Here is a 16,632-nt window from a genome sequence, read left to right as displayed (position 1 = left end):
GAAACATGCTCTGTGCCATTCATCACTAGCAGAGATATTCAACTGCTTTTGATGATATCTCCTAGGACAGTAGTTCTGAACAATGCCCTGGTTTTTAAAAAGGCGCAGTGAAACTGTTTGTCCACACACCTTATCTCTTCACTCTGCATGCACACACAGTAAGCTTTGCGCTTAGAAAACTGGAGCAACCATTGCAATTTTTAACTTACAGTTTTGTCAAATGTATGTTACCAACAGGTGACACCAAAAAGGCTGCTGAGAATATAGTCATATATAAGCAATTGAATATTGTTTTGTTTTTGATAATCTTGGTCCAAAATCTGGGGTAGCTTTCAAAGAAGAAAGCTCTTGAAACAGTTTACAGCTTTGGGAATATAAAGTAGAGGGATAAAAAAACCTTGATTCTGAATCCATACCTACAGAAACCTTTCCTTTTGCACAACCTTCCATCTGTCAGGAATAAGACCAAAAAAAAAAAAAAAAGAAAAGAAAGAAAGAAAAAAGAGGAAAAGATGTACTTGGAGTTAGAGGCTTAAACTGCCTTTCACTTTTGTGATCTCCAGGCCTTCTTCCATTCAGCCTGGTCTCTAGCTGTTTATTCTGGTAGTTGGCAGGGAGAGGGACAGGATCTGAATGGGGATCACAGTAACCTCCAGACTGGATCCAGCCTGAGGTCATTTAGTATAGCATCCTCTCCAAAAATAGCTTATAGCAGGTATTTCAAAGGAAGGCATAGTAAACCTTACAAAAATAAAATTTTAAAAATTGATCTAAAGAATATTTTCCTTTACTCCTAATTGGTTCGACATCTAAAACAGGACTTTGGAGATAAAAAAGGAGTCTTGGAAGACATCTATTAGAATATAAACATTCTAACATTGTGTTTTCATGCAATCATGCAATCTTATAAGATTTATGACATTTTGCAAATATAGAAGATGTATCTGCCTAGAAGGTCTACATGATTTTGATGAACTGTCTGGTATGACAAGACATGTCACATAAAAGGCATAAATTTCTCTGTGTAATAAGACCACGTGGTGCTATTGACAAAATTTGAGAGTATGTTAAGACACTCTGCTACAACTGTAACTGCTTCCTTGAACGTTTAGCTTCAGATTCTTCAGTTTTCCAATCCTCTGAGGGCTCTTTCTCATGAAGGCAAGTGGAGAGGGAGAGCTCAATTAATTACTCTCACTCAGGCTTTGCATTGCCATGCATCAGTCAAATGAATCCAAAAACGAGTTAACATTTTTCCCCAGAAGTAACACATCAAAATGAAAGATATAAATATTAGGCATACAGAATCCTTTTTATTCTATTCTGCTTCTGTGCTACTGATAGCTAAACAAGCAAATGTAAATTATTCCCTGACATATTCAGCCACTTCAGCTATCACTGCCTCACTTAATGGCCTGTTGTCTGAATTATAAGGATGACTCCACCCACCTCCAGGAGTCCTGCTTCCTAGTAAAGCAGCAGTGGCCAGCAACCTTCCTTCCCAGGGCTTTGGCCCCAAGGTAAGTGTGCCCATGGAAAGCAGACCAGTGTTGTTTCCAGCTCTGCCCTGTGGAGCCATGTACTCAGGATGCTGTGCTCTGTGTTTCCCTGTAAACCAGTCCTTCACTACTGCCCCATACCCAGAGTACACAGCAAAAAGCAGGGGCAGACAACATGCATCTTCTAACACTAGAGGGCTTAATATCAAGAAAGCTGAGATCAAAACTCTCTGAAGATGTTACATGGTACCTATTATCATCTGAAATCCGAGAAGAAAACCCTCTAACTCCTATGAGGTGTTAGAAAGTGGCATTCCTTTATTCCTCACAAGTGCATCGGGCAACTTGACAAGAAAGCCTACGCTCTCAGAGTTCAGGTTCTATATTTATACAGTTAAGACATACATATGCAGTACTTTGCAATACATTTTCACTCTTTCTCAAGAGCACATACATATGTGCTAATGTCACTTTGGGAATGCTAAGTGGTATTCAGGGTGGTCAAGTGCCCACCTACTTCTTCCCTTTTTTCACCATCAGCTTCATCACTGAACCCTTTGACTCACTTTCATTCACTTTTCTCCAGTTTGATTTCCATTGCTTATTAGACCACAGTTTACCACTTTTTAAAAACAATGTATGTGGAACCTGAGGAAAATGTCCCTGCATGTCTTGAGGCAAAAGATAAAAGCATTCTATTGTGACTCCAGTACTTCTCATAAGGCAAAATCATTGAGGCAGAAAATAAAAATATTCTATTATGTCCCCAGTGAAAAATTACTGAGGAAAAAACAAGACTGTTTATCCAATAAAGCTGAAATGGAAAGTTTTAGAATTATCACTTATGGATTCCTTTTGCTAAACTTAGCTTATATTGGTTCTTAAACTAATGTACTAATCCCTATACCTAGGCAAACCAACCTATATCACTATCCATCCTCTGAAAACACAGTGGAAGCATCTTCCTTTCCAGTGTCTTCAGTTGTTTTTCACTGATGCTTGCTGATATCGAATTTCTGAAAGAACACAAATATGTTTGAAGGAAACACTTTATGAACTGAATTTTATTCATGTGGTTTAGCATTGAACTCGAAACAAACTCAGAAATATGGATTTGCATTCTCACCCCTCCAAGAGATTGGGATATTGTCATCAATGAGTTTGATTTTCACTCTTAATGAAGATGGGTTCATGCCCCAGATATGTAGAGGAAACTCTTTCAAACCATTCAGCACAGCATAGCTGCAGAGAAGATAAGAGTTTGGATTTGGGTTCAATGCTGGTATGAAAAACTTTGCTCCCCTGTTCTACTTGTTATTGACACTGCATGCAATTTATTTAGTGTGTAATGTGTTTTGCACTGCAAGGACAGGCATGATTTTCTGAAGCTGCATGCAGTAAACCAATTGCAATTAGCTATCAGTGAACACGCAGCGTTGTAGCCCAGATATTGCTGTACAATAAACAGTGCATGCAACGTTATTCTAATTCAATCCAGTGCATAACTACACTCATGCACATAACAAGCAGTGAAGACTCATTACTCTATAACAGATTTAACAATAAGCTTACAAATACTAGATGAATTGCAAACTCCTTACCTGATCTTTGCTTTCTAAAAAGCCTGAGGGAAGAAATGGTGGGATCACAAAAACTTAAAGGCACAGTGCACCTTTCTCTGTTCATGGTGGCAGGTTTCAGATGAATGACTTCTTGACACCTGCACCTGTTAGCTGAGCATTCTTGCCTTTAAGTCCTCTTTTTCTCTCCTATAGGTCTAAAATTAAATGCTTCTGTTCATCTTGTTCCTTAAGAAAGTCATCTTGACCTCACAAGTGTTACAAGAATTGTCACCTGATTATTAATGATGCACCATGCAGAGTCAGGTGGCTTTTATTTTTCATTACGTTAAACTACTGACCCTTGGCTTGCACTTCCATTTATTTGCTCAAAAGTACATTACATTCATTATAGAAAAGAATGAATGCAGTACAACTTGTTAGTACACTATTCAAGCTTTCCCATAATTAAAGAATCTTAAATTATTTTATAAATTGTTCTAAGCTGTTCACTTTTCGCAAGATTCAAAATTAGGATGACCAATATGTGAGCACATGAGTGCCTGGAGTGCCATGAGAGAGATAAGGGTGCATTCTTTGGCTCCCTGCCCCCACTCCCACCCCTCTTCTCTGGGCCATTGCTCGGAGGGGTGAGTCAACCCCCTTCAACATCCCTCCCTGTAGTGCCTGTCATTGCCTTTGTTCGCTCTACATTCCCTTACCTAGTTCATAATTAAGTGAATGCCGTTCTGAAACAATTCTAAATAAATATGTTCCACATAAATTCCTCTCTTTTCTATAATCTAGCAATCTTCGTGTTGTTAGATAATATCATTCTCTCCTAAGGGTTTAAGAAAATACACCCTGCTTTCCATCTGTTAGTGTATCTTATGCTGTTTCCACGTCTCAAAATTTTCACCTGGTTGTTTAGACATACACAAGAAACAATGTGACATATGAATATTACAAGAAAGAGTAGGACTAAGCAAGTAATGAAGAGTTGCTTTAGCCAGGCAAAGTTTGGTAACAAACCGGTTAATCTGTTCCACAGTTCTGTAAATCCGAATGAAGTATTGTAGTTGTATACTGAATTTAAATCATTTTTCCTACTGTCACAATTTTATTTGCACATCTACACCTAGCTCCTGCTCCATCCCATAGTGTCCAATTGGTGGAGGAAATCCCATACTGAGGGAGTTCCATTCCTCCATCGCTTGGCAAGGCTGTACATATCCAACAATCAATGAGGTTTAGGCTAGCCACTACTCCTTTAGTGATGTTTAAATATGTATTTTTATGCCAGGCTAAAGCATGTCTTATATGATACATGCAACCTATAAAACACATTCTAAACAGATTGTCTCTTAATCCTTAGTTTCAGCAGTCCAGCCTTCTTAATAGACCACTGGGGTTGAGATGTCTTTTTAACCTGTGTGTAGTGGATCCCCGACACTTGCTCTTTTATCTTCATTATATATATGATGTTCTGGAACCCCAAATCTTGGAATTATCTCTTGTAACAATACTTTAGTTACGTCCTGCACTTTGTTGGTCCTGCAAGAGAAAGCCTCTGGCCAACCTGAAAAGGTGTCTGTTAATACCAGTATATGTCTATACCTCCCTTTTCTTGGGAGTTCAAAGAAATCAATTTGCCATTGTTGCCCAGGATAATTTCCCTTCCCTATTTGTCCCAGCGGGACCCTGGGGCCTGTTCTAGGATTAAACAAATCTCACACTGCTGTGTTACCTGTTTAATGGTGGTGTATAAATTCCAATTTGTTGGCTCAGATAACAAGTCCTTGGTTATCCAGTGAGTTTTGTTCAGCCATGATTATGGCCCATAATAGAGAGATGTGAACTATTATTTTGTTCTCAATCCTAACCCACCCTCCTTTTCCCACCTGCCCACCTAAGTCCTTTATCAATTTTTGGTCCTCTCTTGAATATCTTGGTTTACCTTCAGTTTGAATTTTACTGTCTGGACCTGCACCTCTTTGTCCTCCATTTCTGCCACTCTTTGTTTCCCAGTCAGCTGACACATTGCCCACTTTTTTGGTTGTTTCTCCCTTCCGGTGGGCTTTACAATGCATGATAGCTACCTTCTCAGGTAGTTGTATCACTTCATGTGCAACTGCTACTGTTCTTCCCAGTTTCTTTCTTTTATTAAAATCCCTGTTTCCTTTTACTCTCCAAGCCTCCTCAATTAATTTATCCAGGTCCCATATTTCACTTCCTTTAATCTATATATCACTGGGAGGAAATAAAGACATTCTTACTCTGATTAGCAAAAGACCTTGGGAGGTGTAAATAAGTTTGGCAGACATGGAGGGAGAAAATTAGAAGACTGTAACTGTTTATGTCAGACAGTACCTCTCGACATAATCACGAGACATCTAGCTTGTACATCTGGCATGGGTGTGAGCAGATGCTATAAAGGTCAAGCTGACCAGTGGCAAACCCCACCGAACCTGAGGTGGCTGACAAAGGTGAGTGGCAAGGAACCATGGGTCCATGCATGACAAAGGAGCAGAAGGCGGACTGCCAAATGATGAAAGACCCCATGAATTACATATGGATCTTGCTTTACGTTCCGGCCAGAAACAAACAGTGGAGACAACCTGCACAGAGGGAGGCGAGCAACAACACTGAGCTGCACTTCACACGGGAATGGTTCTATGGCAAGCTGGGAGCAGGGCACAGTGTGTGGCACATTGCTGTGTGGCTGCTGACGGAGTACTGCACCAAGATGGGAGTCCCTGTTGGCTCCTTCCTCATCAGGGAGAGTGAGACATTTGTTGGGGACTGCATTCTGTCCTTCTGGTGTAATGAAAGGGTGCAGCATTGCTGCATCCACTGGAGGCAGGATGCTGGCATCCCCAGGTTCTTCCTGACCGACAACCTGGTGTTTGACAGCCTCTTCAATCTCATCACCTATTACAAGGAGACACCACTGAGGTACAACAGGTTTGAGATGAGGCTAACAGACCCAGTGCCTCAGTCTAACACCCACAACAGCAAAGACTGGTACCACGCCAACTTCACCAGTACCAAGCTGAGCCTGTGCTGATGTGGATGCCATAGGACAGCACGAAAGGGACAAGCCAAGCCATCATCTCCTTCAGGGTAAGATGGAAGATCCAGCACTGCTGCACGCAGCAGGAGAGTCATGTTTAATAAGGCACTTGAGCAAGTGCATATTGTTCAAGTTCATCACAAGCAATAAGTGTTTGTTCTGCACTAACAACAGAGTCCGCATCTAATTGCCACACTTAAACCTTGTTCTTATTTGCCTTTCTCAATCTGTATGAGGATCTTTGGGCAGGATTTCAAAAGGACATAGAGGAGCTTTACCAGTATCCCATAGTTGTATATCCATAGGCGGCACCACCTCATCATCCCTAGGAAAGTCTGGAGCTCCTTAGCTGTCTGAGGTTCCAGAGTCCGGCAAATTGCTTCCTTCCTTGTTGTTCCTAGGGTTCAAAATCCAGAAGCGATTTCATAACACAACTAGGTTTCTTGCAGTCGTGCCACCTGGGCTTTCTGTGGAGAAACTCGATAACCATTAAGTCTGAGAAAGTTTAGTAGACTAATTGTCCTTGCTATGCATACCTCCTTTGTTTCAGTAGCTATCAGAAGGTCACTCTGAAGGTCACTACTCTAACAGGGTTTCTTGTCCTGGGGCTGTACCCATTGCTCCAGGTCTTTGGCAACTTGGTTATCAAAAAGAGTGGGACTAATTTTGAACCCTTGGGGAATCAGGATTCTCCCACTCAAAGGCAAACATCAGCTGACTTTTGGGACTCAACGGTAGACAAAAGAAGGCATCTTTTAGGTCCAGAATGGTAAACCATGCCTATTCCTCTGATAATTTTGTGAGCAGCATACATGGGTTTGCTACAGATGGGTATAAATCCTCCACTATTCTACTGATAGCCCTTAAATCTTGTACTATCTAGTAGCTCCTGTCTGGTTTTCTAACTGGGAGGATGGGTGTGTTGTATTTTGACTCACACTCCACTAACAACCCAAATTTCTGAAAATGGTCAATTATTGGTTGGATTCCTTTTCTGTCTTTGAATTTGAGGGGGTACTGTTTAATCCAAAATAGCTGGGCTCCCTGCTTTACTCCAATTGCTATTGATGCTGAATTCTTAGCCCTATGTGGGGTTTTTACTGCCCACACCCCAGGATAAACTTGATCACTTACTTCATCTACGATTCTGGTCCCAGCAGGGGTAGTGATCAATGCAAAACTAAGTATCTTTATTAACTGATCTACTTTTACCTTAAATTCCAACTTTCCTTCCCTAAACTTTAATTCAGCTTCCAGTTGTTCTAGTAGATCTTGCCCTAGTAAAGGCTTTGGTGATTTTGGCACGTACAGAATTTGTGTATCCCCACCTGTTTACCTATACTAAATTATAAAGACTTAAGAAAGTAAGCCTTCTCACCTTGGCCAATGGCTTCCTTTACAGTTACAAATTCATCACTTACTGAGTTAGAGAAGTCTTTAACACCGAACAAGTTGCTCTAATGTCTACTAAAAATTCCACACTTTGCTGCAATTCCTTCCCTAACTTAATTTGCTCCACCCTTAACTGTTATTGCATCTCTTTCCAAATCCACTGCTGCTTTTTGCACTAACCGCTTTTCTGTTCAATAGGGGCAGAACTCCTGGGCCCTTCCAGTCCCCCCCAAGCTCTTCCTGAGGACGTTTGCATCCTAGAGCCCTGCATTAGTGCAGCAACAGCAACATCTGCTATATCTCAACCCCTCCCCTCCAGAGGCTTGCCATGCTAACATTGGGATATCAAGTTTCCTTTCCTCGGTCTCTGCAGGTGAAAGTGATTCTTGCTTCCAATGTCCTGTCTCCTGCCTTTTCAAAAACAATCTTAACATTATAATTGGTATTATAATTCAGAGTGCCATTTAAAAGCCATTTTTCACCACCTTCCAGCCATTTTACAATATTTAATTAAAGTTTTCTTGCTCATGGGGCCCCTGGGCTCTCCAGCAATATTTCAAGTAGGGTTTGCCTGGAAACTTCCTTTCCCCATGCTGTCCTGTACTGAATTTTATTGATTCTTTGTTCCCAAAAGTCCACCCCTTATAGCTGGTATATTAGTTTGACCAAGTACATATTCCTCTTTAAAGCCCTGTCCACAATCCCAACCAAAATGCCAGTTTCCTCTATCCCACTGTAATTCCTGGACAGTATTACATTCAAGTACTCTGGTACTTCTGTTAACAAGTACAGGCTTGCAACCATTTTCAGGGTGAAACAAACATCAAGTTATACTTGATTCCCACTTTCACACCACTCACACCCTGAATCAAATATTTAGTATTCACACTATATGGCAGCCACTTATAAAGTCTCCTTTGCTGGGAAATGGAGTCTGCCTACTTCCCCAGGGCACGGAACACCAAATTCCCTGGAATTATATTATAAATAGAAATAATTTTGTAACAGAAACACTTAACAATTACAAAGATAACAACAACGACGAACACAGTTCTTATTAAAACCAGTTCGAACATTTACCCATTACATAGGTCCTACCAGGCCCCCTCCTGGCAGCTAACTGCAAATGCCCCCCCCCACTAACCGGTCACTTTAAACTACAGATCTGGCACACCTTTGTGGTCACGTTTTTTCCAAAGTATAACAAAGCTTACATTCCCAAGCACATTATAGCCTCACTCTCATTATAGCCTTGTGAGTTATACCTGAGAGGTTCTTGGAATTCTCGAGATACCTCCCTAAGTGACCTCCCTAAGTCCCCATCCCAGTCAGCGCTGCAGATCAGCCAACTCTTCTGGCTGACTCACCAAACTGACTTGCAGAATCAAAGTCTGTAACCACAGAGGAGTTATAAAGCAGGTATATTTATTCAGCACGGCGCACACACGCTGGGTGCAAGTGGGGGTAACCCCTTCTAGCCTGCACACCACAAAGTGACAGTTAAGGATATTTATAGAGACAAGTTATACATACGCAAGAATAGGAGGGGATATTACAATTGATTCCAAGAAATTAATCGTAGATTATTATGATATTACAATTAGAATAGGAGGGAATATTACAATTGATTCCAAGAAGTTATCATCATATTCTCCACTCCTAGATGTTAAGCCCAATTGCTGACTTATCATGAACTTGCAGGCTTTATTTCCCCCTGGAATTCCTAGGCCATAGCCTGAACCAATATGTGAGCACGAGTGCCTGAAGCAGCAGGAGAGAGATAAGGCTACATTCTTCAGTTCGCATTCTTTGGCTATCCCCCCTCCCCTCCCTCCCCAAGCAATTGCTAGGAAGGGTGAGTCAACCCCCATCCAAATCCCTCTCTATAGCGCCCGTCGTTGCCTTTGTTCACTCTACACCCCCTTACCTTGTTCATAATTAAGCGAATGCCATTCTGAAACAATTCTAAAGAAATATTTTCCACAGCAAGGATAAAAATACCTTTTGTCAGGTACCACCAAATTTGTAAAAAATCTCATTATGAGTATGACAACTGAAAGTGTTTGCTCACTGCTGTCACACAAAGATAAATGTATATCTACAAGTTTTAATATTTTAATATTAATAATATTAATAATATTGTTATAAATTTATTATATAATTAATATTAAATATTAATAATATTAATTAACATTTTAATTTACAAAAAATATGTGAAAATGTAGAAAAGAAAAACCAAGTCATGAGTTAGATACAATGGCACTAGATGTTGTGGATTGGTAATAACTGTAATTCACCCCATGATTATGACAGGAAAAAGCCCTGATCAGACTGTTGATACCTTGGCTTCAATCCTGTTCCTGGTGTTGAAATTATGATTTATGATTTGTCAAAATAGTCCATGCATTCATATTGACATGGATTATCTCCTAATATGTTAACTATAAAGGATGGAATTTTCAAAGCTATAAATATATCTTTTCTCATTTTCTTCCTATATAATATGGATGTCTGATCAACTAGTTAAGTGAAAATGGTAGCCAGATTTTTAAGTATTTGCTAAAAATTAGGAAAAGGTATATCCATGTTTCCACACTCACCAGATAACTTGGGTTATCTTTTCTGAATGACTTCTATGCTGCTTGGCAAATATTGCATGATACCAGAAATAAGATTGGCCCAACATGGATCAGTTTCTTCTGTGATTGGTTTTGCAAAGTCTAGGATTATACTGAACAGTTATGATACAAGTTCATATCCATAAAATAGGTTTGAATTATGAAGTAAGTAGTGGGTCAGAAAAGAATCAGAGCTGCTAGGAAGTCTCTTTCTCCAGATATTGAAAAAAGCACAGAGAATTTCACATCGCCCCTCACACAGAAGACCTTGTAGTGCAGCTGCAGGGAGCTGAGAACGCATGGAGCCCAGTGATGCCCTGCTGGATCACAAGTGCAGCCCCTGGCTGGCAGCAGGCCGCAGGGAAGGGCCTACTGCTTTGACAGGAGCCAAGGGAATCATTCAGAAGTTAGTGCAAACAGAGGTAAACTGAAACAATTATCACTCTCGAATAGACGTAGCCATCAGGTACTTTCACTTTATTTGTAATAAAGGGTTGAACAGAGTTACAGGTGTCTCTTTGAGAGGGAACTGGTGCTTGTATTAATATGAGAATATCAGCTATAATAATTCAAAACATACTTGAAGCCTATGTTGTGCTTCTTAGTGCACATGAGCAAGCTAGCTGGCAAATGTGAGTTTTAATAATTCTTCAATAGCAATTAATATTAACTAATTAAAAAATAGGCTCATACATGAAATGCTACATGATGAATCCTGACCAGACTGTTTCCTGCAGGAACTTAAGACAGGACATGAGGATTTCTGGAGTCAGAGGAATTAATGAAATGCAGGTTAAGGTGCTAGATTCTGATTCCAATTCCAATGAAAGATTCCAACTTTAAAACAAGTTTTAGTTAGGAATAGTATGATCAGAATTAGAAAGTTCTTGTTATTTTATGAATCAGAAAATAGCAAATGCTAAACAATAAGCAAACCATGAAAACAGAGCTTCCTGCTTGAAAAAATATCCTATGCACTAGAATGTGGTCAAGAGAAGATAAGCCAACAGTATGTTCAGCATGTAGTCAAATATGCTATAACATAACAGAAAAAAAATGTGATTCAAAGTCTGTTTCACAATGAAAGCCAGAAAATATTTTGTATTTAAAGAGTTGTAAGACACAATACTTCGTGCAAATGACACTGGGTTCAGATTAACAGTACAATTAAGTTTATGCATAAGTATATGCTTAAGTATCAAAAGTAGAGTTGTGCCTATAAACAAAATAATAAGAAAATTGGAATGCTGTTTCAATGGAGGCATAAAGTGTAAAGAGACTGCACAGAAAGAAAAAAAAAAAAAAAAAAAAAAAAGCTGAACTCTATCTTCAGTTACGAAATATAGAAAAATAACCTATCACAATAAGTCATCTAAACTCCAAGTGATCATTACAGATGTATCATAACATTGGAACCGTAAGTCTGCCTGGACATACAATCATTTTAGAAGTTCACTGTTGCAAATAACACAGAAATTTATACTATGAGTTTAAAACAATACAGTAAGAAAATTCTCAGATGCCACCATTGTCTATGTTGTCTGAAATTCAGAGTTCTACCATTAATCTCTCCTTGTGTTTTTATGTCCCTCATCAAATCAGTGTCTTCGCAAGTATGATAAACATTTTTAGGGACACACAGGGTCCTACTCAAAGCTGATATATGCAAGGGTAACTCAAAGACAGTGCATACAGACCATAAGAATGGCATCCAAGCCTAGAGTATGTCATTTTACTCATTTAATGACAGAAATATCCAGCTATCTATAGTATATAAAGTATGCATTAGGAAAGACAATCAGCAGCTGTGACTATGGTCATCTGAAATGTGATCCCAGTTGCTAGAAGATGGCAACACTAACAGTTCTCTGCATCAATGACCTCAGCTTTTCAAGTGAAAACACCTTCAAAATGCTATTTGCTACTGTTCTCAAAATATATCTTAGAAATAAAGTGATTCATGGTCACTTCTTAAGACACTATACTACCTTTAAAACAATACCAGGATAGGTTTCAAAGAATTGTAATGAGAGTCTGATATAAGCTTGTTGTTTGTTCGTTTGGAAGAGAACATGTCCATTTATTTCTTTTAGCTCCCTCGACTAACTTGGACAAATGCCTTGTAGACTTGCATACAGATTATAGACAAATACAGTTCTCATTCTTGCCAGCTTAAATGGCATGCTAAGTGCCTTTTGGGGCAGCATCATTTAAAAAACAGACTAAAGTTTTCTAAAGCAGTTCCTAGCACATAAAATTTAAAAAATTAAAACAAGTGAAAGAATAGGAATGTATCCCTTAGACTCCATTGGAGCTGTATTAACACTAGGTGTGATGTTTGCTTTTTTGAAGGAAAAAAAAAAAAAAGCAGATTTAAGGCATCCATAAAATATTTACTGTATGTCTTGTCTTTAGGTTTTTTCATATCCCTTCCTCTTTGTGGACACAATTCACACTTTATTTTAAATATATACTTGTATAAAGTCTTACCTTGTAATTTGTGCTCTAGTATTGAAGTCAAGAGATCTCATTGAACGCAAGACTTCTATACACCCCAAGTACTGCAAGGAAAAAGAAACAGTTGAAAAACATGTAATTATTCTTGGTTTCTAAGATAAAATACACACTGAAAGGCATTGCACAATTTGTATTTTTACATTCCTTGAATCCTATGTGTCAGGTAGATTTTTGTAATTATGATCTTATATTACACAGATTTATTCCATAAACGCTTAATTGCACTCAAGTCTCAAGTCTGATTCAACATCTCTCTATAAGTTTAATCTAATGTCATTAATATATCTTGTTCATAATGTGCTGACTTTTAGTTTTTCATTTTCCATGTTTTATTTTACATTCAAAGCTATTTAAATTTAAAATTATATTAATAAAAAAAAAAAAGGAAATGCAGAAAAACAAATTCAACTACTGTTAGTGGGGAAAACAAAACAAAAATTGTGGCAGGGAAGTTGAAAACTGCATCAGCAATCCAAAGATTCCTTAACGATCACGTCAGGGACAGGTGGGATTTTCCTTAGTATTTTCATTAATGGCAACAGTATAAAGATAGAGGAAAATCTTAAGAAAATACACTAATAACAAATGCAGGGAGACGGTTTCAACAGAATTATTCTAGAGAGGAGGAATATGAAGGTTGGCTAATAGTTAGAAAAAGACCAGACTCATTGCAGCACATTCCTGCCCTGCATCTCTTTGAAAAACAGGGAGTAAATTGGAAAATATGTTCAAATGTAACAGTAACTACCATAGGAGTGAGAAAATCTCAGGTGAATTCTGAACTTGCTTCCAAAAGCAGGGATAATTTGCACATGATAAAGCCTACAGCTATAGCTGCAGATCTCAACAGGTATTTGTAGAATGGCTTTGTACAAACCAGCTTATGACAGGCATATCCAATGGCAGCATCACTACATGTACTGTATGCACTCAGCCATTCACCTGGCTTTTGAAAGTTAGGGGAAGCTGGGACGAGTTTTTAGATAATTAACTATTCTAGCATAATACCAATCTGCAGTGTAATCAAACCTATTTAGACACAAAACTAGTGCAAAAACCAAGTGAGGTCAGCATTTTGTGTCTGCTTAGGACTTTTTCATTCTACTGAAAAAAAAGTTTTTTCTTATTACTAGGATCTTCAACAGTGCTTTTTCTATAGAAACATGTTACAAAGTTTTTACAAGCTGAGGAAATTACTTTTTTGTTTTCAGATGTCAAGTATTATTTATTAAATATTATGAAGTCATTACAACATTAAATAAAACAAACTAGAATATCAAATAACTTTTATTAATTAAACTGTTCAAATTTGGATTATAATTCCCTGCAGTTTCTGGGAAGGCTTATTTCAAGATCAATTTTATTATTATTATTACTATTCTGCAATATTATCTTAGGTTTTCAAAAAGTTTGTAAAATCCTTGTGGAAAATATATTTTTGATAGAGATCTGGCACACGGAGCTTTCAAAATAAGGGTCATGCTCTCAGGCTTGTTAGACTATTACCAGTCCTACAGTGAAAAAAAGGTAACCTCCTGTATCTCATAGCAAGTAGCTTCTTTTTTTAAGTAAATTTCTCCCTAAGCACTTAAAGCATCCAAAAATATTGTCATGTTCTGATGAGAGAAATTAAGCTATTAATTCTGTTTTTAAGTATCTCAGAGAATGATTTGATTTTCTTGAAGATGAAGTTCATGATACATTGAGATAATGAGCTGAAGTCAGTTAAGCTAATGTACAGAAATTAATCATTTTGGTTTAGTTCTATGATTCTTTTAAAGATAAATATTCCCAAATATTTATTCCATACCGCATTTTTTTTTTTAATTAAATATGTTGAAAACTGGTAAAACTATTCAAAGGCATTCCAGTGACTGTTCCTTACTGAAATACTTGTTTTTTTCAACACATCCATTTGGGCCGCTTGATACCAAGACTTGTTCTTGTTCCTTCACATGTCTGTATTTGCCACAAGTTTTTCTAAAGCTCAGAAATTGCAGAAATTTTGAGGACTAAGTCAAACACTTTAGAAGTAAACTCCAAAAGGTAGTTTCACAAGTACATGCAGGCGTGCAAATAAATACACAAACACATATTCACACATGTATAGAAATAAACGCACAAGCAATTAGACGAATATCCATAAACAGAAGGCGTGCAGTTAAGACTCCTTTGAGTCATACTACCTGATCTGCATTAATGAAAGGAAAGACAAAACCAGACTGAAGGAAAGTCAGATGGAAAAATGTCTTGTACTTGCTTTATGTATAGCATGGAGACAGCTGAACACAACATAGTAAGGCTTGCAATTTTCCTGACTGATCACGGCAAAGATGGCAATTGATTTTCTTGGATAAAAGATGTGAACACTTAATCACCATGGCATGTTTTCAAGTAATGAAATTACTAAAAAAACTGACATTCAAAAGGCCCAAACGCCAACTACAGGGACATATAACTCACCTACTGCTATGCTTCAATTATTCCCAAAGACCAACACTGTTCTCTAAAAATATCCATTTGAAGTACATCCTGACAAGGATCCACAGAAAGGAGACATACAACCAAGATAGCAAGTAAATAAATTATTCATTTATTTCAACAAGTACATATCCTGTTTAAAAAGAAATGCTATCTTTTGTTTTAGGCATTCCACGAAACATTTAAAATGTAGTTATAAAGCAGTCTACTTCTAAGAAAGCTCCTATTCACCCAACACTTAATGCACATTCTAACCAATTGGCTACTGTGCATCACCATAGCATCCCACTAGCATCCTCCCTCTCATGCTCAATAAACAAATACACCAAATGCAGCTCACCTTGAAGTAGGAAAATTTGGGAGCACGAAGCTCTCAGATAATGTTCTGCCTTCTGTCTAGTTTCTCATATTTGAACGAGAATATTCTAGCTTGTATAGCTTGTATGTACTGAACTCTAAGCTGACATCTTTCAGATGAATTAATGCTTCCCCATTCAGAGGTTTTAGAATCATAACCAACACTCTGCATTCTAACCAGTGCCTTGCAGCCCACTGATGTAAATCCGATAGCATGGTGTCACATTCTCCTGGAATCACGTCTTCTACTGCAGAGTTTCAAAAATATTGGATAGTCATCATTTTTTCAGGTAAGCATAATACATTCCAGGTTATAAGTTTAGACTTTTTTTCAAATTCCCTGAAGTACCTGTCTTCTCTATGACTTACTCAGAAAATTCTTGCTTAACAACTAAAATTTTTTTTTAGTTACAGTACTCAGGGCAAGAAAGGGTACAGAGTTCTTCACCATGTGTCGAAACAGACAGTTCAACAAATGAGGGTTGAGTGTGTTCATGTGCGTGCAACAAGGAGGAAAGGCAAAAGAAGGAAGTCACCATCAGAGTTATTTTTTTCCCCTGGAACATGAAGTCTTGCTCAGTGTTTCATAATGAGCTCATTCAAAACACCAATTTACTAGAAGAAATCTTTCACTTTTTGTGTCAGAAACTAGTAGTAGCAACAGCAATAAACATTTTTATAAAAATGTGGCAACACTTAGGCACATATAGCACTGCAGTAGTCCAGCCTGGGAACAACAAATGTTTAAATGGCAGGTGTATGGGTGGCATTGACTAGGAGATTAGTATCTGCCCAAAGGATGGGTAGCATTAAGATACACTTATCATCAACTCTCAGACAAAATAAGGAAACCTGATCCCTGAACCTAAGCTATCAGAATATCATTAATTCACCAAATCTGCATACTTATTCACAGAAAATTAAAAGTGGTTTCAAATCTGTGTTTCCAGCCACCTGCTATAAATCTGAGTGGCTCACAGCACTGCAGATTACACCTGCAACCTTGTACAAGTTGTATGCTGATGTGCTTAACCATGCTGACATGGTTATGTCAGCAAACAGACACACACTTGGCAGTTGGCCATAAATTAGCCAGTGCCTTCAAACACTAAAGTATCTGAAATCTGCTCTAGCAC

At 38.2% G+C, this 16,632-nt stretch overlaps 1 protein-coding gene across 6 annotated transcripts in view; it reads right to left on the bottom strand.

Moving 5' to 3' along the window:
• SHC3 (SHC adaptor protein 3) overlaps positions 1-16,632 on the bottom strand; it is a 69,849-nt gene that overhangs the window by 31,853 nt on the left and 21,364 nt on the right. For all 6 annotated transcript variants that reach the window (XM_090131646.1, XM_090131647.1, XM_090131648.1 and 3 more), the window contains one exon: positions 12,632-12,702. In XM_090131646.1, coding sequence (XP_089987772.1) covers positions 12,632-12,702 — 71 coding nt within the window. The remainder of the gene's footprint in view (positions 1-12,631; positions 12,703-16,632) is intronic.

Source organism: Phasianus colchicus, chromosome Z (assembly GCF_987193195.1).
Source record: "Phasianus colchicus chromosome Z, bPhaCol1.hap1.1, whole genome shotgun sequence".
NCBI classification, from domain to species: Eukaryota; Metazoa; Chordata; class Aves; order Galliformes; family Phasianidae; genus Phasianus; species Phasianus colchicus.
The sequence above is the reverse complement of the archived record's forward strand: the minus strand, read 5'-3'. Positions and strand labels throughout refer to the sequence as shown.